Consider the following 23,615-nt stretch of genomic DNA (forward strand, 5'->3'; position numbering starts at 1 on the left):
AAGAGACACAAAATCAAATACTTTTTTTCTTGTGTTCATCTGGTCTAGGACAAAGAAAACAAACTTAGAAAGGGAACATCAATTTGTACTTTGATGGAAACTTGGTTGGCATGGACATGTAGCATGAATGATTTACTGTCAATTTAAAATCAGTCTAGACCAGTAGATTCTGATTGGTTAGAGTGTTGACATGGGAAATGCTATAAGGATTACTGTCTCCCAAATCCTTTTATTTAAACAAAAAGTAGAACATTTAGACTGATTCTTTGTGTGCAAGAAACTGGGTCCTGTGTCCATGATATGTAGCTTGTAGAACATTCAAATAAACCTGACTAATGATCTTAAATTGGTTTCTGATGTGATTCTTAAAACTGTCAACATTATTTAGTAAATGTTGCTCAATAATAGAATCACATTTAATATTGAACACTGGCCCCAATTTCCGTGGTGATGGAAATTTTGCTGAAGCAGAATTGGGGATGACTGATAGTTCATGCGTACACAGTTCTTGGAGGTAGCTCCGTATAAGTGACCAGCTGTCTTTCTGAAATTGGATTTTGGATTCCTTGGTGTCTAGAATCCAGAGTGTGGAGATGAGACCAGGTAAGAGAAGGTCTGTTCTAAACGCATTTCTTTTGATAGTCACAGTACTGAAGAGCTGAAGTAACCCTGCGGAAATGCCCCGAGGACATTTTGGGAATAGAGGTCAGGAGTGATCAGGTTTCCTTTGAGATTATTAATTGTGGAGAAGGTTACATGAAAAAGATGTGTAAACCCCCCTGGAACAATAACTACTTAAAACCTGTCAACACATTGTTTTGTCAGATAGCAATGTCTGGAAGACCAGCATGTGTTGTCGAACCAAAAGGTGCGGTAAAGTGTCAAAATGAGTATTTATTGAGTAAGAATGCTTTTCCTAATGAAGTGTAGGCTGCTGAAAGAAATTTAAGTAATAGGACCATATTATCTATCCCTTGTGTATGGTTACTTGAGACTGAGTTGTCATGGTAGGTGATTGAGGGAATGGGTGGTGGGTAGAAGGACTCACTAGGTTGTTATTGGAGTATGAGGGATACTTATGACATTGAGAGAAATAAGGGGTACATATGACATATGACATCATGGGTAATGGCTGGATGACATTAGTTAGCATGGATCAGTGGAGCATGGATGCATAGGTGGGGTAAGGGGGCAAGTGAGAGTGAGAATTGGAAGAAAGTTGTACATTCACCCCTTTTGGAGAGGTAAAATATCTCTTTGGATCTGGTGCCAGGACACCTTTGGTGGAGATGAGGCACCATTTGGAACTGTGAAATCGCATGCTTATGCATACAAAGTGCTTGAACCAATTGGGATTAATGCTGTTGTCAAGGCACGAACCAAAACATTAATAAGTTAAAAAAAACAGTGCTAGGTATTTCAGAGTGCTGTCCATTTAAGGTTATTACAAGATTTGTGCTGCATGGCTAATTTTCCAAATAATTATTCTTTCAGTGGGGTGCCTGTCTATTGATATGATTCCAATGGCTTATTGAAATGAAATATTTGTTAACAAAAGGAATTAAAGCTTGAGTAAAGTGTTTCTTTTCATAAGGGATTAGTTGAAGCAATTTCAACATACAAGTATTCCTCATTTGACATTATCGTACTTAACATTATTTTGTTTTAATGTCATTGATTCTTTCAGTCCTTGTTTGTTATTTTGTGCAACAGTTTATGTTTGAGTGTCAATGGCTGCATCGGCCACTGTTGCAAATCAGCATCCAGAGCTGCACTGGCTGCATCTTAGGCATCATCCCCTAACAGGCTTTGCTTCCCTCTGGGCCTTGCTTCCTGCCTCCCCTACATCAAAGACATCTCGGAAATGACTGCCAGACTACTCAGACCCCTTGGCATCATGGTTGCCCACAAAACCACCAATACACTAAAACAGCAGCTAATGAACTTGAAAGATCCTATACAGACAATGAGCAAAACCAACGTCATTTATGAAATACCGTGCAAGGACTGTAACAAACACAATATTGGACAAACAGGCAGAAAACTAGCCACCAGGATACATGAACACCAACTAGCCACAAAAAGACATGACCCTGTCTCACTAGTATCCTTACATACAGATGAGGAAGGACACCACTTCAACTGGGACAACACATCCATCCTAGGACAAGCCAAACACAGACACGCACAAGAATTCCTAGGAGCATGGTATTCCAACCGGAACATTATCAACAAACACATTTGAGTTAGACCCCACCTACCACCCCCTGAGAAAAGGAACAGAAAATGACTTCACGACAGGAAATAACATCACCAACCCAAACACATAAATAGAAAGCAGGAATTTTCAGCATTGTTTCACATGAGGTACACTAAAGATGTTACCTAGTAAGGTAACAAAATGTCTGGGAATGAACCTTTCAGCTCAGCAAACCTACATCCAAAACCTCAACCTGAGCTACAAATCTTCTCAAAACCTTGCTTCCAGTTTTGCCTCTCAGATTACCTTGTGTTTCCCTGCCTTGTCTTTTGACCATGCCTCTTCCAGGCCATAGCTCGCAGCTTGCTCTACCCATGGGCCTCAAACTATCCTACTGCTGCTGACCTCCACCCCCCTCCAAAAGCCTCATTCTCTTCCCCGTCTTCAGAATCATTCATGTCCATCCCTTTAGGTTTCTGGTCTGATCATCATTGTTGAAACTTCTTGTCACTTGCCTCCTGAAGTTGACCAGAGGACCTGCAATCCATCTAATGGCATAAATCAGTCAATGCAATTAGTGATGTGTGTGTCCTACTGCATTGCCCAATGTTTGCCACCAGATGGAGGCTGGTCAATCTAACAGACTATAGGATATTACATTACTTCATAGAGTCACAGAGATGAACAGCACAGAAACAGACCCTTCAGTCCAATTTGTCCATGCCGACTAGATATCCCAACCCAATCTAGTCCCACCTGCCAGTACCCAGTCCATATCCCTCCAAATCCTTCCTATTCATATACACATCCAGATGCCTTTTAAATATTTTTAAATGCATTTTAATTGGAAAGTTATTTAATTTGCGAATGTAGAAATTCACCCATTTAAATTGCAGATGGTACAAATATGTCTTTTTTTTTCACTCAAGCACTATGGGACCTAACTCCAGTTTGAACATGATTTCTTATGGGAATCAATGTTTCCCTTAAAACCTTTTCATATAATGTCATAATTTTCAGGAATGGAATACCAACATTGCATGAGGAACTGCATTTGAAATTTCTTTATTAATGGGGATGCATTTTAGTTTTAATAATAACAGAGAAGTTAAGGATAGCATCAAAATCTTTGCATAAATCTTCATGTTAGAGGACATTAATAACATTCTGAAATACAAAATATACAATGGTCTAAAAGAGGAGAGGAAATAAATATGATAACTATCTTTGGAGAAAGCCATAACTCATCTGTACTTGATGGGTTGCAACCTAGGATATTAAAAGAAGTCGCTACAGAGATAGTGGATGCATGTGTAGTAACCTTCAAAGAATCCTTATTGTCATAGCACAGAGACAGGTCCTTTGGCCCAAACTGGTCAGTTCATGCTGACTCCATTTTCCTGCACTTCAGCCATATCCTTCTAATCCTTTTCTATCCATGTACTTGTCCAGATGCCTTTTAAATGTTGATAATGTACATGCCTCAACCACTTCTGCTTGCAGCTTATTCCATATGCGTACTACCCTCCATAAAAAAAGTTGCCTCTCAAGTTCCCTATTATTCTTTCCCTTCTAACCTTAAACTGAAGGCCTCTAGTCCTCGATCCCCCAACCCTGGGAAAAAGACTGAGTGCACTCGCCCTATCCATGCCTCTCATGATCTTATAAACCACTATAAGGACCCCCTCAATCTCCTACACTTTATAGAAAAATGTCCTAGCTTGTCCAACCTCTCTGTATAACTCAGACCTTTTGAGTCCAGGAAACATCCTTGTAAATTTCTTCTACACTCTTTCCAGTTTAATAACCTCTTTCCTATAGCAAGTTTCCCAAAACTGAACACAATACTTCAAGTGCAGCCTCACCAATATCCTGTATAACTGAAACATAACTTCACAACTTCTGTACTCAATGCCCTGACTGATGAAGGCCAGTGTGCCAAAAGCTGTTTTCACTGCCCTGTCTATCTGTAACTCCACTTTCAGAGAACTGTGAATCTGAATTCCAAGATCCCTCTGTTTCACTACACTTTTTAAGGCCCTACCATTCATCAGGAAACGCCTACCTTAATTTGACTTTCCAAAATGCAAGACCTCACTATATTAAACTCCATTTGCCATTTCTCAGCCCACTTCCCCAGCTGATCAAGGTCTGCTGCCATTTCTGATAACCGTCCTCATTGCCCACGATACTGCCTATTTTAGTGTCATCAGCAAAATTATTAAACATTCAAATCATTGATATAGATAACAAACAGTAATGGGCCCAGCACCGACCCCTGAGGCACTCCACTAGTCACAGGCCTCCAGTCCAACAAACATCCTTCCACAATTACCCTCTACTTCCTACCATTAAGCCAATTTTGTATCCAATTTGCCAGCTCGCCCAGGATTCCATGCGGTCTAACCTTCCATAGCGGCCTACCATGTGGAATCTTATCAAAGATTGGGATGGCACAGTGGCTCAGTGGTTAGCACTGTTGCCTCATAGCGCTAGTGACCCGGGTTCGATTCCAGCCTCGGATGACTGTGTGGAGTTTGGACCTTCTCCCTGTGTCTGTCTGGGTGCTCCGGTTTCCTCACAGTCCAAAATGTGCAGGTTAGGTGAATTGGCCATGCTAAATTTCCCTTAGTGTTCAGGGATGTGTACATTAGGTGCATTAGTCAGGGTTAAATATAGGGTAGAAGGGAATGGGTCTGAGTAGGTTCCTGTTCAGAGGCTCGGTGTGGATTTGTTGGGCCGAAGGGCCTGTTTCCACACTGTAGGGATTCTATTCTATTCTAAAAGCCTTACTGAAATCCATATAGACTACATCTGCTGCTCTGCCCTCGTCAACCTTCCAGGTCACTTCATCAAAGAACTCTTAACAAATTTGTGAGACATGATCTCCTACTCACAAAGCCATGCTGACTACTACTGATCAAACCCTGTCTTTACAAATTGATGTATATCTTATCCCTCAGATTCCTCTCAAGTAAATACCCACCATAGATGTTAACCCTACTGGTCTACAGTTTCCAGGCTTTTTTTTTTTTTTGCAGCCCTTTTTGAATAACGACACAACATTCACTACCCTCCAGTCTTCTGGGACCTCCACCGTGCATAACGATGATACAAAAATATCAGCCAGGGCCCCTGCAATTTCTTCTGTAACTTCTTGCAGTGTTCTTGGATATATCTGGTTAGGACCAGGAGACTTATCCACCTTCATGCATTCTAATACATCCGACACCAACGCTACTATGATATGGACTGTTCCCAAGATGACACCACTAACTTGCCCAAGTTTCCAACTCGGCTTGTCTTTGTCCATGGTAAACACAGTGGAGAAATATTCATTGAGAAACTTGCCCATCTTCTGCAGATCTACATATACATGCCCACTTTGGTCCTTGAGGGGGCCCTACTCTCTCTCCAGTTAATCCTTTTCTTTTAATACACTTAAAGTACCTCTTTGGATTCCCTCAATCTCCTTGGCCAAGGCTATGTCATGCCCCTATTTTTGCTCTCCTGATTCCCTTCTTCAGTAAACTCCTTTTTTCCCTGTATACCTCCAGGGATTCCCTTGATCCCAGCTGCCTGTAACTGAACCATGCCTCTTTTCTTTTTCTGGTCAAAGCTTCGTTATCTCTTGTTATCCAGGGTTCCCTATTCCTGCCAACCTTGCCCTTCACCTCACCGAAACATATAGACTTTGAACTCAAGCTATCTCATTTTTGAAGACCTTCCACTTGCCAGAGGTCCCTTTGCCTGTAAACTACCCCTGCAATCTCCTGTCTAATTGCATCAAAATTTGCCTTCCCCCAATTTAGAATTTGAATCCTTGGACCAGTTTTGTCCCCCTCTATAACTATTTTGAAATTAATAGAACTGTGGTCACTGGTCCCAAAGTGCTCTCCACTATCCCTTCCATCACCCATCCTGCCCTATCTCCCAACAGTAGGTTGAGCTTTGCCCCTTTCTGAGTAAGACCCTCTATATACTGCTTGAGGAAACTTTCCTAAGCATACTTCACAAATTCCACCCCATCTAAGATCTTAATGTTCTAGCAGTCCCAGTCTATGTCAAAATCCCCTACTGCTCCTGCAATTCTCCCCCAATCTCCCTACATATTTGTTCCTCTAATTCCTGTTGACCTATTTGGGCCCCATATTACAACCCCAGTAATGTCACCATCCCCTCCTTATTTCTTAGCTCCACTCACAAAACCTCACTGCATGATCCTTCAGTTATTTCGGACTACTTACCTGTGATAGTTGCCTTAATCAAAAATGCATCACCCCCTCTCCTTCCACCATCTCTGTCATAGAGTCATAGAGGTGTACAGCATGGAACCAGATCCTTCGATCCAACTCATCCATGCCCTGCCTGAAGCACCTGTACCCTGGCACATTAAGCTGCCAATCTTGTCTGTCCCTTAGCCACGTTTCTGTAACTCCCTTGCCAATCTAATTTAAACCCTCCCTTTCAGCACTAGCAAACTTGGCCATCAAGATAATGGTCCCCCTCCAGTTCAGGTGCAACCCATCCCTCTTGACCAGGTCACCTCTGCCCCAGAAAAGATCCCAAAGATCGAAGAATCTGAATCCCTGCCCCCTGCATCAATTCTTTAGCTATACATTCATCTACCATATCCTCCTGTTCTTACCCTCACTAGCTGTGGCACTGGAAGTAATCTGGAGATTATCACCAACGAGGTCCTAGTTTGTAACATTTTTCCTAGATCTCTATTATCACCATGCAAGACCTCATCCCAATTTCACCTATGTCATTTGTGCACAATGACTTCTGGCTGCTCACCCTCTCCCTTGAGAACATTCTGCAGCATTTTCTGGAAAAGTCCCCAAAATTGGAAAATTATCACTGTGATTCCTTCATTTAAAAAGGAAAGGAGACTAAAGAACAGAACTAGACAGGTTGGACTGAAGGATCTGTTTCCATGCTGTACATCTGTATGATTCTATGACTCTATGAAACAAGTAACTATAATACAGTTAGCTTAATGTCTGATGTTGGGAAAATGTTAAGGTCTGGTATATAGGCTGTAGTAGCAGAGAAATGTGAAATGTGAGTCAGCATGACTTTGTGAAGGGGAAGTCACGGATAACAAAATTACTCTAATTTTTTGTGGAGGTAACAAGCAGGGTAGATGAAGGCGGATTGGTGGGTATAATATGTTTGGATTTTCAGATGGCATTTGACAAGTTGCCACAAGTTGGCTACTTAAAACAGAAGAGCCCAATTTATTGGAGTTAGGATATTATTATGGATAGAGGATTGACTCACAAATATAATTGAGTTAGGATGGCGGGGGGGTTATTTTCAGATGGTAACCTGTAACTTGTAGAGTGCTATAGGGTCAGTGCTGGGACCACAGTTATCTGTAACATACATTAATGATTTGTAGTTTGCAGATACAAAGATGGTAAAGCAAATGCTGGGGGTAACACAAAGACTGTGCAGAGACATATAGACAGATTAAGTGGGTGGAAACTTGGCAGCTGGAATATAAAGTAGGAAAATATGAGGTTGTGCACTTTGGCAGGATGAATAGAGGAGATGAATATTATTTATATAGGGAAAGATTGCAGAAAGCTACAGCACAACGGGATTTGCGAGTATCGTGCATTAATCACAAAAAGCTAGCGTACAAATTCAGCAGGTACTGAGAAGTTAAATGGAATGTTGGCCTTTATTTCAAAGGGAACAGAATATAAAAATAGAGACATCTTGCTAAAACTATACAAGTCATACCTGTAGTACTTAAAACAGTTTTGTGCCCCTTTTATGTAAGGAAACGTATACTGACATTAGAGACAGTCCAGAAAAGGTTCAATAGGTTGATCCTGGATATGAAAGGTCTGTTTATGAAGAGAGAGGTAATCAGTTGGGCCTACACTCATTGGAGTTTAGTAGAATAGGAGAGACCTTATTGAATTAAACAAATTCTTAGGGGACTTGACAGAGTATATGTGGGAAGCTTGTTTCCCTTTTAAGAAAGTCCGGGAACAGAGGGTTGCTCATTTGATACAGGAATTAGGAGGAATTTCTTTCAGGAGATAGTGAATCTGTGGAATTGTTTATCACAGAGGGCTGTAGTGGTTGGGTCATGAAGTATATTCAAGGCTGAGATACTGATTTTTTTTAAAATTGGTACAGAATTAGGATTGTGCAGAAATGGCAGGACAGTGTTATTGAGGATTATCAGCTCTGCCTTACTCTCATTGAATAGTGGAGCAGACTTGATGAGCTGAATGGCCAACTTCTGCTCCTAGGTAATATGGGCATCAATAGACTATAACTAATATTTTTGTCAGGATGTGTTCTGAGTTATGCTATATTGAATATTAGATAAGCTAGATGGATTGGACAAAGGGTAATGGGTGGGAGGTACAAGTTGGTGATCCTATGATAATAAGAGCTGAGATCCAATATTGGGTTTATTTTGGGTCTATCTGTAAAGACATAGGAATTGTGCCCTATGTGCCTATATACAGCCATAGTCAAACTTCCAGGCTACCATTTTTATCTTGGTTCTATGGAAGGTCATGAAATCCTTAGAGCTGAGACTAAATTGGACCAGAGGGGATTGGTTGGAGGAAGAGATTAGTAAAGAAATCAAGAATTTGGAGTTTTCTTTGCCCTCCACAGTGATTCTAGAATAATGGTTGGTTATTGGTGAGAGACACCTTCTGGATGGGGTCAAGCCAGATCTGCCATTGCCAGTTCTGACTAAGGTTCATTCGACTTGAAACGTTAACTCCACAGGTTTCTCTCCACAGATGCTGTCAGACCTGCTAAGCTTGTCCAGCAATTTCTATATTGTCTCTGCCATTGGTGCAGTGAAACTGGGCAGAATTTACTGCCTCCCCCCTGATGAGTGTGGTGGTGTGGGTATTTAACTAGCAGGAAGGTGGCAAATAGGAACACTGCCACCTTCCTGCTAATTTCCTGTTTGGGAGTAATAACAGCAGCAGCAACTACCTCATTCCTCTGGCTGGTAACTCTTGTGAATAGTCCATTGCTGTCCAATTGAGCACCTGAGTTGTACTTAAATCAGTAGTCTTTCTGAAAGAGAGTGTGATGTTAAGTTCCTGATGGCTCCATAGCTGATGGGTGAGACCTCTATTACCTCCATTATGTTTTACTAAGCGAAGCTGAGGGATGGACTACAGCAATGACTAGGAAGGGAAAAGGCAAGTAATTTGTTGGAGCCAAGGGCTTTGAAGCTGGAGATGAGAGAGGAAGTACTTTCAAATAGAATTTATCAGATTGGGAGATACGTTTTTAGTACAAATTAAAACATATGGTGACCCTGAGACTGCTATATTTACCATGGCAAATGGGTGAGCAATGATCCAAACATTTTGATGACCCACTCAATATCTCCTTAATGAATTTCAACCATTTCATTTGAATTAGCAGCATTAAGTGTAACCTAATTGCTGATTTGAAAGTTGTTAATTGTTGTTGTGCTTTATTACTTATTGATTTCACTTCATTATAATGGTGAGCATTATAAGGAGTCTTGTTACACAGTGTTAGTATCTCTACTTCTGGGCTTGAAGGTTCAAGCACCAGCTGCACCAGAGGTGTATGATAACAAAATGAGCAGATAGATTAAGAATGTCTTTAATAAATATTATTTCCATGACTTAGTTTGGGACAATATCATAAAGGAACAGATGGGTATGGGAAAGTATTTTAGTTGGGGAAGAGAAAATTACAATGCTATTAGGCAGGAACTGGGGTGCCTAAATTGGGAACAGAGGTTCCTAGGAAAGTGAACAACACAAATGTGGAGGTTGTTTGGGGAGCACTTGCTGATAGTGCTGGATACGTTTGTCCCACTCAGGCAAGGAAAGGATGGTAGAGTGAGAGAACCTTGGGTGACAAGGGATGTAGAACATCTAGTCAAGTGGAAGAAGGAAGCCTATTTAAGGTTGAAGCAAGGATCATACAGGGCTCTAGAGGGTTACATGGTAGCCATGAAGGAACTGAAGAATGGACTTAGGACAGCTAGAGGAGGGCATGAAAAAGCTTTCGCTGGTAGGATTAAGGAAAGCCCCAAGGCATTCTACACTTGTGAGGAACAGGAGGATGGCCAGAGTGAGGTAGGGCCTATCACGGCTGGTGGATGGAACTTGTACCTGGATTTGGAGGAGGTAAGGGAGATCCTTAATGAATATTTTGCTTCAGTATTGCCATTTGTGAGGAGAGCATGAAACTGGCTGATGTGCTCGAACAGGTTGATGTTAGGAAGGAAGATGTGCTGGAAATTTTGAAAAAACATAAGGATAGATAACTCCCCTGAGCCAGATAGGAATACGCAAGGTTACTACAGGAAGCGAGGGAAGAGATTGCTGCACCTTCGGCGATGATGTTTGAGCAGTGCGTGATGATTGGAGGGTGGCAAATGTTGTTCCCTTGTTCAAGAAAGGGAATAGGGATAATCCTGGGAATTACAGACCAGTCAGTCTTACATCTGTGAGGGGCAAACTGTTGGAGAGGATTGTGAAAGACAGGATTTATGATTACTTGGAAAACCATAGTTTGATAAGAGATATTCAGCATGGTTTTGTAGGGGCATGTCATGCCTCACAAACTTTATTGAATTCTTTGAGGACGTGATAAAAAAAAATTGTTGAAGGTTGTTGTGTGCATGGATTTTAGGAAGGCATTTGATAAGGTTCCCCATGGTAGGCTCATTCAGAAAGTAAGGAGGCATGGGATACAGGGAACTCTGGCTATCTGGATCCAGAATTGGCTGGCCCATAGAAAACAGAGGGTGATAGTAGATGTAAAGCTTGGAGACAAGTGGTGTTCTGCAAGGGTATATTCTGGGACCTCTGCCCTTTGTGATTTTTTTTAAATTACTTGGATGAAGAAGAGAAAGGGGGATTAGTAAGTTTGCCAATGACATGGAAGTGGATAATGTGGAGGGCTGTTAGTGGTTGCAATGGGACATAGACAGGATGCAGAACTGGGCTTAAATGTGGTAGGTGGAGTTCGACCTGGAAAAGTGTGAAGTGATTCATTTTGGAATGTTGAATTTAAATGCAGAAATCAGGGTTAAAGGGAAGATTCTTGGCAGTATGGAGGAACAGCGGGATCTTAGGGTCCATGCTCATAGATCCCGCAAAGTTGTCACCCAAATTGATCGAGTTGTTAAGAAAGCATTTGGTGTGTTGGCTTTCATTACCAGGGCGACTGGGTTTAAGAGCTGTGAGGTTGTGTTGCAGCTCTATAGCGCCCTGGTTAGACTACAGTTGGAATATTGTGTTCAGTTCTGGTCGCCTCATTTTAGGAAGGATATGGAAGCTTTAGAGAGGGTGCAGTGGAGATTTACCAGGACACTGCCTGGACTGGAGGGCATGTCTTATGATAAAAGGTTGCGGGAGCTAAGACTTTTCTCATTAAAGTGAAGTAGGGTGAGAGGCGACTTGGTAGAAGTGTACAAGATGATGAGAGGCATAGATAGAGTGAATAGACAGAGACTTTTTCCCAGGGCAGAAATGGCTATTACAAGGGGGCGTAACTATAAGGTGATTGGAGAAAATGTCAGAGTGGTGGGTGCAAGGAATGCACTGCCAGCAGTGGTAGTAGAGTCAGATACATTAGGGACATTTAAGCAACTCTTGGATAGGCACATGGATGACAGTAAAATGAAGGGTATGTAGGTTAGTTTGATCTTAGAGTAGGATAAAAGGTTGGCATAACATTAAGGGCCGAAGAGCCTGTACTGTTCTATGTTCTAAATGTTAAATCCTTATCTTGTGATATTATGAACTTTGCATGAGGTTTATCAAGAATTTGTGGTAGTAAGAATGATGTCTGGTTTCATTTGGTTCACCTTTAGATTTAGTTAATTGAACTGTGTTGGTGGATTGCCCCTCAGTTTTGAGGATTCCTGAGAATGCAGGAAGTTTCCTCAGTTAACTGAGCCATTCTAAAAGAAAATAATCTTAATTTATAGTTTTGAAATATGGTAACTCATAAAGTATATTACATAGCTACTGATACTTTAGTTATATTATTGTCAACATTGACAAAACCAAATGCTGCGGAGATATTGATTATGAATCACTTTTTTACTTGTATGGACACATAAACTTCTTTTGTAGCATAAGTATTGCATGCAAGAAAAATGTAAGTGTTATTTAATTTGTTAATAAACTAATCTCAAGGTTCAAGAGTTAACTCATTATTATTAAATCAGAGGTTTTAATAAATCAGAAATGAGTGCTTAAATAATTCTGTATTCTTTCCTTTAGATGTGGATGAGTGTATATTTAACAATGGCGGTTGCCAACAGACCTGTGTAAATACAGTGGGGAGTTATGAATGTCAATGTAAGGATGGATTCTTTTTGAGTGACAATCAACACACCTGTATTCATCGTTCAGAAGGTATGTTTACCATGAAACCTTGTCTAACAATGTTCCTTCTTTGTCATTGTAATTGAAAACTGTATACATAGGTCATCATTTCACTCAGTTTTTTGCAAAAGAATTAGGATATTATTCAAGTAGATAACAGGACAGTTGGAACTTTGTTTCAATTCTTGGGAATCCTGTTTATCTACTACAGTATTTATCAATTGAGTTAAATACCTGTATATGCAAACTACAGAAATCATATGAACTTCTGTATTATGATCTATTACTAAAAAGTTGCTAATAGTTGTCTGATGGGTGATCATTCTCTAAATTCTAGACTGCTTTCCATCTACTTTTTCATCATTTTTGTTTTTTAGTGGTTTATTGATATGTGAGCAGTGCTCTTTTCTTGTTCCACAAGCTATTTGCAAATTATTTTACATGTTGTTCCTCTCTTTATTATTAAATTCAGACCAATCGTCTCAATTATCTCTCATCCTCAGAAATTTAAAGCAATAGAATTCCTTGAGCCCGCTAACCTTTCTTTCCTCCTCCTTTGTTCTGAATTCTCAGTAACCCTGACTTAATCATCATTACTTCATAATTCCTACTTGTTGAAAACTTAGTGATTTCCTACATTGGCTGTTCATCTTTAATGGAGTTTCTCATTTATTTTCAAGAAATGAATATCTGCTTCTCAAAACGAGCAGTTGAGTAATTAGAATGGTACTCGATTGGTGCAAATTCAAGACATAAAAAGCTAATTGTCTAAATGAGATTTTCTGTCAATTTTTCTCTTTCTATCTTTGTCTATTGACTTCTTCCTAGGAGGGACCTCGATGGAAATAAGTTGCTTTCCAGTGTTGCCTCCAACATACAAGTTATTTGCTGCAAGGTTTATGTTTTGACATTTTGTCAACATACTAGATAACATCTTCAGTGAGTCTCCGAACGAAGCATTGCTGATGATTCCTGCTTTCTATTTATATGTTTGGGTTTCTTTGGGTTGGTGATGTCATTTCCTATGGTGATGTCATTTCCTGTTCTTTTTCTCAGGGGGTGGTAAATCTGGTCCAAGTCAATGTGTTTGTTGATAGAATTTCGGTTAGAATGCCATGCTTCTAGGAATCCTCGCGTGTGTCTCTGTCTGGCTTGTCCTAGAATGGATGTGTTGTACCCAAAGTTTGAACAAAAAGCTCTGGCAACCATCCAGCCCAAACCTTGGGTCCGCTACATGGATGACACCTTTGTCATCACTAAACTGAACAAATTAGAGGAAACCTGCAAGACCATTAAGACCCTTACTGGCAAAAAATTAACTAAAGAGGAGGAAAACAACAAGCTGCTATTCTTAGATGTCACAGTAGAGCAAACAACCAATGGGGAATTTCAAGCTAGCATCTACAGAAAAACATATGGACCAAATATTGAACTACAGAAGCAATCATCCCAACATCCACAAATGAAGTTGCATTAGAACATTATTCCAATGAGCTAACACACACTGCAGCACAGAGGAGCTACGCAGAGCAGAGGAAAATCACCTATACAGTGTATTCAAAAAGAACGGGTACCCAATGAACACAGTCCCCAGATTTCTCAGCAACAAACCCAAATAAGCAGAGAAAACATGTCCAGAAACCCTAGCCAGTCTCCCCTACATCAAAGACATCTCGCAAGTGACTGCCAGACTACTCAGACTCCTCGGCATCATGGGAACCCACAAACCCACCAACACACTAAAACAGCAGCTAATGAACTTGAAAGACCCTATACAGACAACAAGCAAATCTAATGTAATTTACAAAATATCGTGCAAGGACTATAACAAACACTACATTGGACAAACAGGCAGAAAACTAGCCACCAGGACACATGAACATCAACTAGCTACAAAACAACATGACCCACTCTCACTAGAATCCTTACATACAGATGAGGAAAGATACCACTTTGACCGGGACAACACAACCATTCTAGGACAAGCCAGACAGAGAGACACATGAGAATTCTTAGAAGCATGGCATTCCAACCGGAACGGCTATCAATAAACACATTGACTTGGACCCGTTTTACCACCCCCTGAGAAAAAGAACAGGAAATGACATCACTAATCCAAAGAAACCCAAACATATAATAGAAAGCAGGAATCATCGGCAATACTTCTTCTGGAGGCTCACTGAAGATGTTACCTAGCATGGTGACGAGACGTCTGAACATGAACCTTTCAGCTCAGTGAGCAAACCGACATCAAGAACCTCAACCTAGCTACAAATCTCAAAACTCGCTGACCTTGATCGAATTTTCCCATCATTATCCATGGTCAGTTGTCATACACTTATTGGTGACAAATTTTACCATTTGTTTGAGATGGGCTAATTTAGCACTGATTAATACATTGAAGTTTGAAGCTTGAGATGACTTTCTAGTGTCATATTATCAGCTGCATGCTGCAGTTTTTTTATTGCAACATAGTATGGCAAATATTGAATAGTACCACTTTTCTGAGAAATGTTGTGTAGAGTTGTAGTATTTTGGTCAATCGACACTTCAACATTGTACAACTGTGTAATGTGAAATAAGTTCTAACTCTGGAAGTGGTTAACAACCTTCTGTCCTTGACAGTGATGTAAACAGTTTTGTTTATTCAAACAATTTTGCAATGCAATAAATATGTTTGAACACAACATTCCATGTTTTAACATATAACTATCTGAAAGCAGTCTCTGGCATTCTAAAACCAAAACTAAATCCAGACTTCCCATGATGTTGTTGAAGAAGGGAAAAGAATTGAAAATGGATAAGGTGTTGTTGATAAATCCTTGCAAACGTCTCCACTTTTGGATATTTTCAGTTATACCATAAATTGATTTGCACATCATTTGAAAGGTTTTCAGCTTGCAAAGAATTTACAATTTTATTTCTCTCTTGTTTATTATTTCAAAATTAAAATGAACAGACCTTTATTTTGGTTAAGAAAACACTGCTTTGAGTTTTAAATATAACAAGACAAAAAAAAAGAGATCATTTGGTAGATCATTAAACTAGTGTATTCATTTGCAGTAGATCAAATAACGAGAGTACTTAAGAATCCAATACCCTTTACCATACATTGGGCACATTATGAGGACAACGTGTTATCAGATGGGTATGTGGATATTGAACCTTTTCATTGTCTTGTGGTGCAAAGTATTTTTTTCAATGTCAGTTTGATGGTATTCACTCATTAACTGTACTCAATTCCATCTGAATGATGTGCATGGAATATGCAAGATGAAGGAACCATAATTTAACTTGGCTGGAATCAGTGTTTGTTTAATCAATTTAGTAGGTGTGTTATAGTGTAAAATGTCTTCCAAGCTGTTTAGTACTTGTAAAAATGTGTATCTACTGGTATTTCTGGAATGACAGGTTTGATTGATGAGATCAGTAGCACCTGGGTAGGAAGCAGTACTTTGGCATTTTAGACAGTGGTGCTCTGAAATGGAAATAGCAAAAGCTGACATGAGGAAAATGTAAATTTTCTCCTAGTACTGGGAGAAAATAAATTCAATCCATTGAAGTGTTGTTTCTGTGATAACAAAGCTTCAGTGGATTAACTGAAATGTATTATGTTTAATTAGTTCTATTAGGTGAGATGGCACCCGGAGGGTTATGAATCTTTGTAATTCCCTGCCCAGTGAAGTGGTTCAGGCTGCATCAGTAAATGCTTTTAAAGCTAAGATAGATCATTTCTTGGACAGTAAAGGAATTAAGGGTTATGGTGAGAGGGCAGGTAAGTGGAGCTAAGGCCGTGAAAAGATCAGCCTTGATCTTAATGGATGGCAGAGCAGGCTTGAAAGGCCAGATGGCCTAATCCTGCTCCTAGTTCTTGCATTCTTAACTGCCCAACAGAGAAATCAGACTTTCTAATTTGCCAGCAGTCTCATTCTAATTTGTTAGCTATTAGTGTTTCTCGTTTAGTACTTAGTATTAAATCAGAAACTGGGTTGGTTCAGTGTTCCCCTATGTTTTACGTTAGATTTGCTCTGCTATTTACATAAATCTTGCTACTTAGTTTATTTTGTGTAAGATTATGATATGCAAACTGCAAAGAAAAGTGCACTTTTGTTGTATGCATTTCTTCCATCCTTCTCAACAGAATCTTGAGAGCAACAACCTATAATTCCAACAGTATATTTAAAAAAAGCCTTATTTTACTTTTTCCACTGAGTGAAATAATTGTATTTTGCACTTCGACACTTGAACCATTACATATTCCCCAAAAGACTCACTATTCCTTGTTCAAAATGCAGCAAGGTAGTGTGGGATTAATAAGTGCATTTAGTTTCTTCATATATATGCAATTGTGCGGTGATTGAATTGAGGCATCTAATAGTGCAACATCTTGAACAGAGAAGAGGATTTTATTGCATTTTTCATTGCGCTCAATTTGAAATGATTTGGAATGGACTTTGATATTTTTGTAAAAAGAAAATTTCTACTAGTCCCATTCCCCCACTCTATCTCGATAGGAGTTCAACCTTAATTCTCTTGAGCCAGTTCAATTTCCTTTCGAAATTGTTGATCATCTATTTCCACCACTCTTGTCAAGTGGTAATGTTCCACCACTCTTACAAACAGTAGTGTTACGACTATAACTGGATGAAATCCCATTTATAGATGCAATCCATCTGTATTAATTGATTCCCCAACCTTATAAGCTTAGCTTTGACCTCTTTACCATTACCTGAAGTTAGTCATTGCCTTAAAAAAAAACTTGATATTTGAGAACTTATTAGATGCCGTATATTATTGGTGTTGACAAGAAACTGGAAGTATAAATTATGAACAAATTGGACTAAATTTGACACCTGTGTTCTCTACTAAGGCTCCCTGTAGTTTGGGGGAGGGGATGAAGCATATCAAAGAAATCTGGATTTCATTAATTTACAGTGTTCTGAGAGGTTTTTCAGCAATATATTTTAAGGTCTTGAATTCTACTAAAGGGAATATTGGTATTTTTTGAGGATAGGAGGCAAAAAGAAAATGAGTACATTGTTGACTCATATTTGCTTATTATCTGCTGACTTCTTGGCTCCTTTCTCATAATACAAATTGTACAATGAGTCGTGCTTTAAATCCTAGAGAAATCATAGATATCCTCCATTCTGCTGCTTCCCCATTTGCCTTGTGGATCGGGCTATATTCTGTTCTCTCCCTAACTCCCTTCACCCTAGTCCTGAATCCCCATTTCACTCTGTCCCATTTTCTTCTATTTTCCACTCCTCCTCCACAACCCCCATACGCTCTTTAATATTGTCTATGAAACTCACCTTATACTATCATCATGGCTGATTGAACTCTTCAATGTCTTTCTCCTACACTATTCCCATAATCTTTGATTCCATTAATAATTAGAAGTCCATCAACTTGTAATTCAAATGCATTCAAAGACTGCTTCCACAGCCCGCTGGGGAAGAGAATTCCAAAGAATGACATGCTTTGAGTTTTAAAAAAAATCCCTTATCTCAACCCTAAATGGATATCTTGCTTATTTTAAAACTTTGCCTACTGGTTCTAGGCTCCCCAACCTGAGTACCCTACCTGCATTTACCCTTTCTGTCTCTTTTAAGTATTTTGTAGGTTTCAATTAGGTCACTTTGCGTCCTTCTAAACTCCAGAGAATACAGGACCAGTTCCATCAAGTTTATCACATACAATTTTCCATTCTCAAATCTGTAAGATCATAAGAATGTAGATATAGGAGCAGCATTAGGCCATTTGGCCCTTTGAATCTGCTCCGCTATTCAATCGTGGCTGATAGGTTTTTCAACCCCATTCTCCTGTCTGTTCTCCCCTTTTGATTCCCTTACTAATCAAACACCTATCTATCTCTGTCGTAAATACAACAGTGACTTGGCCTCCACATGCTTCTATGCAATGAGTTCCATAGATTCTCCATTTTTTGGCTGAAAAAATTTTCCTCACCTCAGTGCCAAAGGATCACCTTTCACACTGAGGCTGTGCCTTTGGGTTCTAGTCTTTCCTCTCTCTCTGCCTTCTGCCAGTCAGCCAATCCTACATCCACACCAGTACCTTTCCCCTAATACCGTGAATTCTTATTTTATTTAGCAGCCTCCTGTGTGGCACCTTATCATAGGACTTCTGGAGGACCAGATCAATCATGTCACTGGCTCTCTTTTTTTTGTCTAACTTGTTCATTCCCTCCTCAAAGATTTCTAGCAGATGTGTCAGACAAGACACCCGACCTTAATGAAGTCGTGCTGACTGAGCACAAACTTCCAAGTACTCTACAATCTCATCCTTAATAATGGCCTATCAAACTGGCCTAAAATTTCCTACCTTCTGTCCCCCTCCCTTCTCAAATAGGGGTGTTGCCTTAATCACTTTCCAGTTCTCTGACTCCCTCCTTGACTCCAGTGATTTCAGAAAGATGGTCATCAATGCCTCTACAGTCTCCTCAGCCATCTCCTTTGGAACTTTGGAATGTAGTCCATTTTGTCTGGGTGATTTCTACACCTTCAGACCTTTCAGCTTCCCCAGCACCTTCTCCTTAGTGATGGGCAATACACTCACTTCTACCCCTTGGCTGTCTTGAAGTTCTAATATGTCAGTGGTGTTTTCCACTGTGGATATTGACGCAAAGTACATATTCAGTTCCTCTGCTATTTCTTTGATCCCCATTACTATTTCCTCCTCATTTTCCAGCGGTCCAATGTCCACTCTTGCCTCACTCTTACCTATCATATATCTTTTTAAAAAAAACTTGAAATCTTCTTTTACATTACTAGCTAGCTTACTCATAATTCATCCTATCCCTCTTTATTGCTTTTTAAGTTATCCTCTGTTGGTTTTTAAAGATTTCCAAATCCTCTGGCTTCCCACCAATTGTCACCACATTGTATGCTTTTTCTTTGGCTTTTATGGTGTCCCTGATTTCCCTTGTTAGCTGTGGTTGCCATGTCCTCCTCTTAGTATTTACTTCTTCCTTAGTATTAATTTCTGCTGTGCATCTTGAATTACCATCAGAAACGCTGTTATTGCTACTCCACCATCCTGCCTGCTTGGCTGTTCCTCTAATCAATTCTGGCCAGTTCCTCCTGCATGTTTTTGTGGTTACCTTTACTCATTGTAATACTGTTACATCTGATTCGAGCTTTTAGCTTTCAAACTGCAGGGTGAATTCTATCCACAATTAGATCATTTTTATTTAAGTGCCCATTTATTACATCCTTCATAATAGATTCTAGCAATTTCCCCACTATTGGTGTAGCCTGACAGGTCCATAGCTGCCTCATGTTTCTTTCTTAAATTGTGGGATGACATTTGCTAACTTCCAATCTGCCGGAATCATTCCAGGACCCATGGAATTTTGGCAAGTGATCACCAGTGTATTAACTGTCTCAACAGCCATTTCCTTCAACATTCTAGGTTAACTATTATGTCTCAAAGACTTTTAATCTTCCAGCCCCGTTCATTTCCTCAGTATACCCTGCTTACTAATAGTCATTTCTTCCAACTCCACATGCTCCCTCATCACTTGGATTTCTAATTCTTGGAGATTTCTTGTATCTCAAGCTGTGAAAATAAACACACAATAATCATTTAGCTTCTCTCCTCAATACTGTATTCCCATTATAAATTCTCCTGACTCCGTTTGTAATGGCCCACATTCATCTGAATCAATTTCCTTTTTAAATACCTGTAGATTTTTTTAAGTGTCCATTTTTGTGGTTTTTGCTAGATAGCATTCATGTTTTATTCTTCCTTTTCATATCAGTTTCTTGATTCTGCTTTGATGTATTCTAAAAATTTCTCAAACATCATAATTATTGCTATTTCTGACAACTTTATAGTCCTTTTCCTTTCATCTTAAGGAATCCTGAAACTTTGTCAGTCAGAGTTGATTAACATTTTTTGAGCTTTTGGACTTGGAAGGGAAGCATGGTTGCTGCAAGCCAACTAATAGTTCTTTGAAGACTGTTCATTCCCATGTACAGTCATGCCTTTTAATACATTTTGCTAATTCAGCTCAGCCAATTTCTGCCTCGTACTTTCATACTTCCCCTTCTTCAAATCCAATACCCTTGCTTCAAATTGAACTATCCCACTTTCAAACATAATGTAAAATTCTACCATATTGTTGTCACTCATCCTTAAAGGTTTGTTTATAGCATGATTATTATTTTACCGTTTATCATTACATATTACTAGATCCAAATGAGCCTGCTGTCTTGTTAGCTTCTCAACATGCTGCTGTAGAAAATCATCCCTAATACACTCTAGAAACTCATTCTCCATGACATCATTGCTTAATTGATGTCTCCATTCGAGATGCAGATTGACGTCACACATGATGATTGTGTTGCTGATGCTACAAGCTTCTCTGCTGATTTATGCAGTGCCCCAAATTACCATTGCTATTTGTGAATCTATAAATAACTTCACTCAAATGTTTGCTGCACTTGCTGTTTTTTAGTTCCACCCCAAATAAATTCCACACGTTGTTCTTCTGATTTGAGAGCATCTAATTAATGCACTAATTCCATTTGGTATGATCAGTGCAACTCCATCTGCTTTTTCTTCTTGTCTGTCCTTCTTAAATGTCAAATGTCCTTGAATATTCAGTCCCCACTCTTGGTCAATATGCAACTGTGTTTCTGTAACAGCGCTTGATCACAACCTTTGTTTTCATGACTTCTGGATTTAGAGTACATTCCTTGGCTCATTGGTTAGCATTGCTGCCTCACAGCACCAGTGACCTGGGTTTGATTTTACTGTTGGGTGACTGGAGTTTGCACATTCTCCCTGTGTCTGTATGAGTTCCTTCTGGATGTTCTGGTTTCCTTCCACAGTCCAAAGATGTGCAAATTGTGTGGATTGACCATGCTAAATTATCCACAGTGTCCAGGGATGTGTAAGCTAGATGGATAAGCCATGGTAAATGGAGGGTTATAGGGATAGGGTACAGGGCTGGGGTTGGGTCTGGGCGAGATGCTGTTTAGAGGATTGATGCTGATTTGATGGGTCAAATTCCCTCCTGTACTGTAGGGGTTCTATAATTCTGCCCTCCTTTTGTGCTGGGTACACTTCAGTTGAAGCATTCCTTACAGCATCATAATTGGCCATCATCTTCTGGCACATGTGTATTGAAGTGTGCACGTTAGTTCTCCTACTTGCCCATCTTTTTAACTAAGTGATCAGACTCCAGCAAAATTTAAGAGCTGAGCATTGATTATTCTCCAATCATCTTGTGAACATTGTGTTCCCTGTGCATAAGGACAAGATGCAAGATCATATTGTTTCTGTGATGTGATATCCTGAGCATCTAAGATCCTGATCTAATGGCATGAGGCATTTCTATTATTTGCAAATCATTGGAACGTAGATTGCATTAGTTGTTTGATTGAGAAATTTTCTTTTGTATTCAAGACAACAGATTGCTGACTGAGTTGTTAGATTTATTTGAATGGGAGATTGAACTGAGGTGGCTGATAGCATCAGGAATGCAATTACACAGCATTGGTTAGCTTTCCAACTAGTTTAACTTTTGGCTCATAAAAGTCAAAAGTTGTCTCCAGAATGACCTGCAGTGATAATTTAGAGGTAGACAATTCTTCATTGGTCCATGGGCAGTGTTTGCAGAAAATTATATCATTACTTTTCTCATATTGTATTGCTTAGTATATGTCAATAAAGTTGAAGGAAGAATAATTATAAGAGACTTGGAGAGACTATACCTAGTACAATTGGTATGTCAGTGGTTTAGGTTCATAAGGTTCTCCATTCCTTAATATAGTACTTGTTCTTTTCACATGCAACCCTAATAAACTAATCTACTTTCACAAAAGGTCTTGCTCATTTTAAAAAAAAAGACATATATATGCATTTCTCATGACCTCTGTACATCACAAAGCACTTTAAAGCTTTTTTCCCAATGCAGTCATTATTGTAGTGTAAAAAAGCAGCACCCAATATGAGTGAAGTAAACTCCTGATAATGAGCAGGTATCTACCATTTGTGTTGTCGATTGAAAGATAAATATTGACTATGACGTGAATATCCTGCTTTTAAGACCACAAGTTATAGGAGCAGAAATAGGCCATTGAGCCTGCTATGCCATTCAATGAGATCATGGCTGATCTGATAATCCTCAACTCGACTTTCCTGTCTTTTCCCCATAGCCCGGAATTTCCTTACTGATTAAAAATCTATCTATCTCAGCCTTATGACCCAACCTCAACAGCCCCTGCACCAAAGAACTCCTCAGATTTTGATGACCTTCTAAGAGAAGAAATTCCTCTGCCTTAAATGTGCAGCCTCTTAACTGAGACTTTGCCCTCTGGTTCTACAATGGGAAACTACCTTCTGACCTCTCAAGTACTCGAAGAATGTTGTATGTTAGTAAAGTTGCTTCTCATTCTTCTGTATTCCAATGAGTGTAGGCCCAATTTACTCAATTTCTCCTCAGAAAACAGCCCCTCCATATTTTAATGAACACAGTGAACCTTCTCTGGACTACCTCCAACATCATTATTCTTCTTGGAAGTAATGACATGGGATCTTCTATGTCAACCTGAGCAGACAAATAGACCTTCGTTTAATGACTCGTCTGGAAGATTATTCCTTCAACAATGTGATATTCCTTCACAACTGCGCTAGAGGATCAGACTTGATTTGTGAAAGTGCTAGTAATATACCTATGACTCAGCTTCTGTTGTTATTAGATCCTTGATGCTACTGCATAGCGCTAATACAAATTATGATGACCATAGATGTTGACCTGTGTCACTTAGATGAAACTTTGCTGTTTGTTTAAAATATGCAATTAATTGATTCCATAAATAGTCCTTTTTTATATGATATCTCTTCTGTGCCTTGGGGATTAACTTTAGGTCCTCAGAGACTGCTGGGCAATCAGGGCATGTTGGCAATCGTACTAGAACAGCACACTTCTGTGGAACTTATTTAATATTATTTAAATCCGACATACACTTTAAATGATAATGTTAAACTGGCTTAGGCAAATCTCA

The 23,615-nt window shown here is 39.5% G+C and overlaps 1 protein-coding gene across 9 annotated transcripts in view; it reads left to right on the plus strand.

Annotated features, from left to right (window-relative positions):
• Positions 1 to 23,615, plus strand: part of scube2 (signal peptide, CUB domain, EGF-like 2) — a 159,321-nt gene that overhangs the window by 21,685 nt on the left and 114,021 nt on the right. For all 9 annotated transcript variants that reach the window (XM_072592294.1, XM_072592298.1, XM_072592301.1 and 6 more), the window contains exon 4: positions 12,475 to 12,609. In XM_072592294.1, the coding sequence (XP_072448395.1) occupies positions 12,475 to 12,609 (135 nt within the window). The remainder of the gene's footprint in view (positions 1 to 12,474; positions 12,610 to 23,615) is intronic.

Source organism: Chiloscyllium punctatum, chromosome 22 (genome assembly GCF_047496795.1).
Source record: "Chiloscyllium punctatum isolate Juve2018m chromosome 22, sChiPun1.3, whole genome shotgun sequence".
Lineage (NCBI taxonomy): Eukaryota > Metazoa > Chordata > Chondrichthyes > Orectolobiformes > Hemiscylliidae > Chiloscyllium > Chiloscyllium punctatum.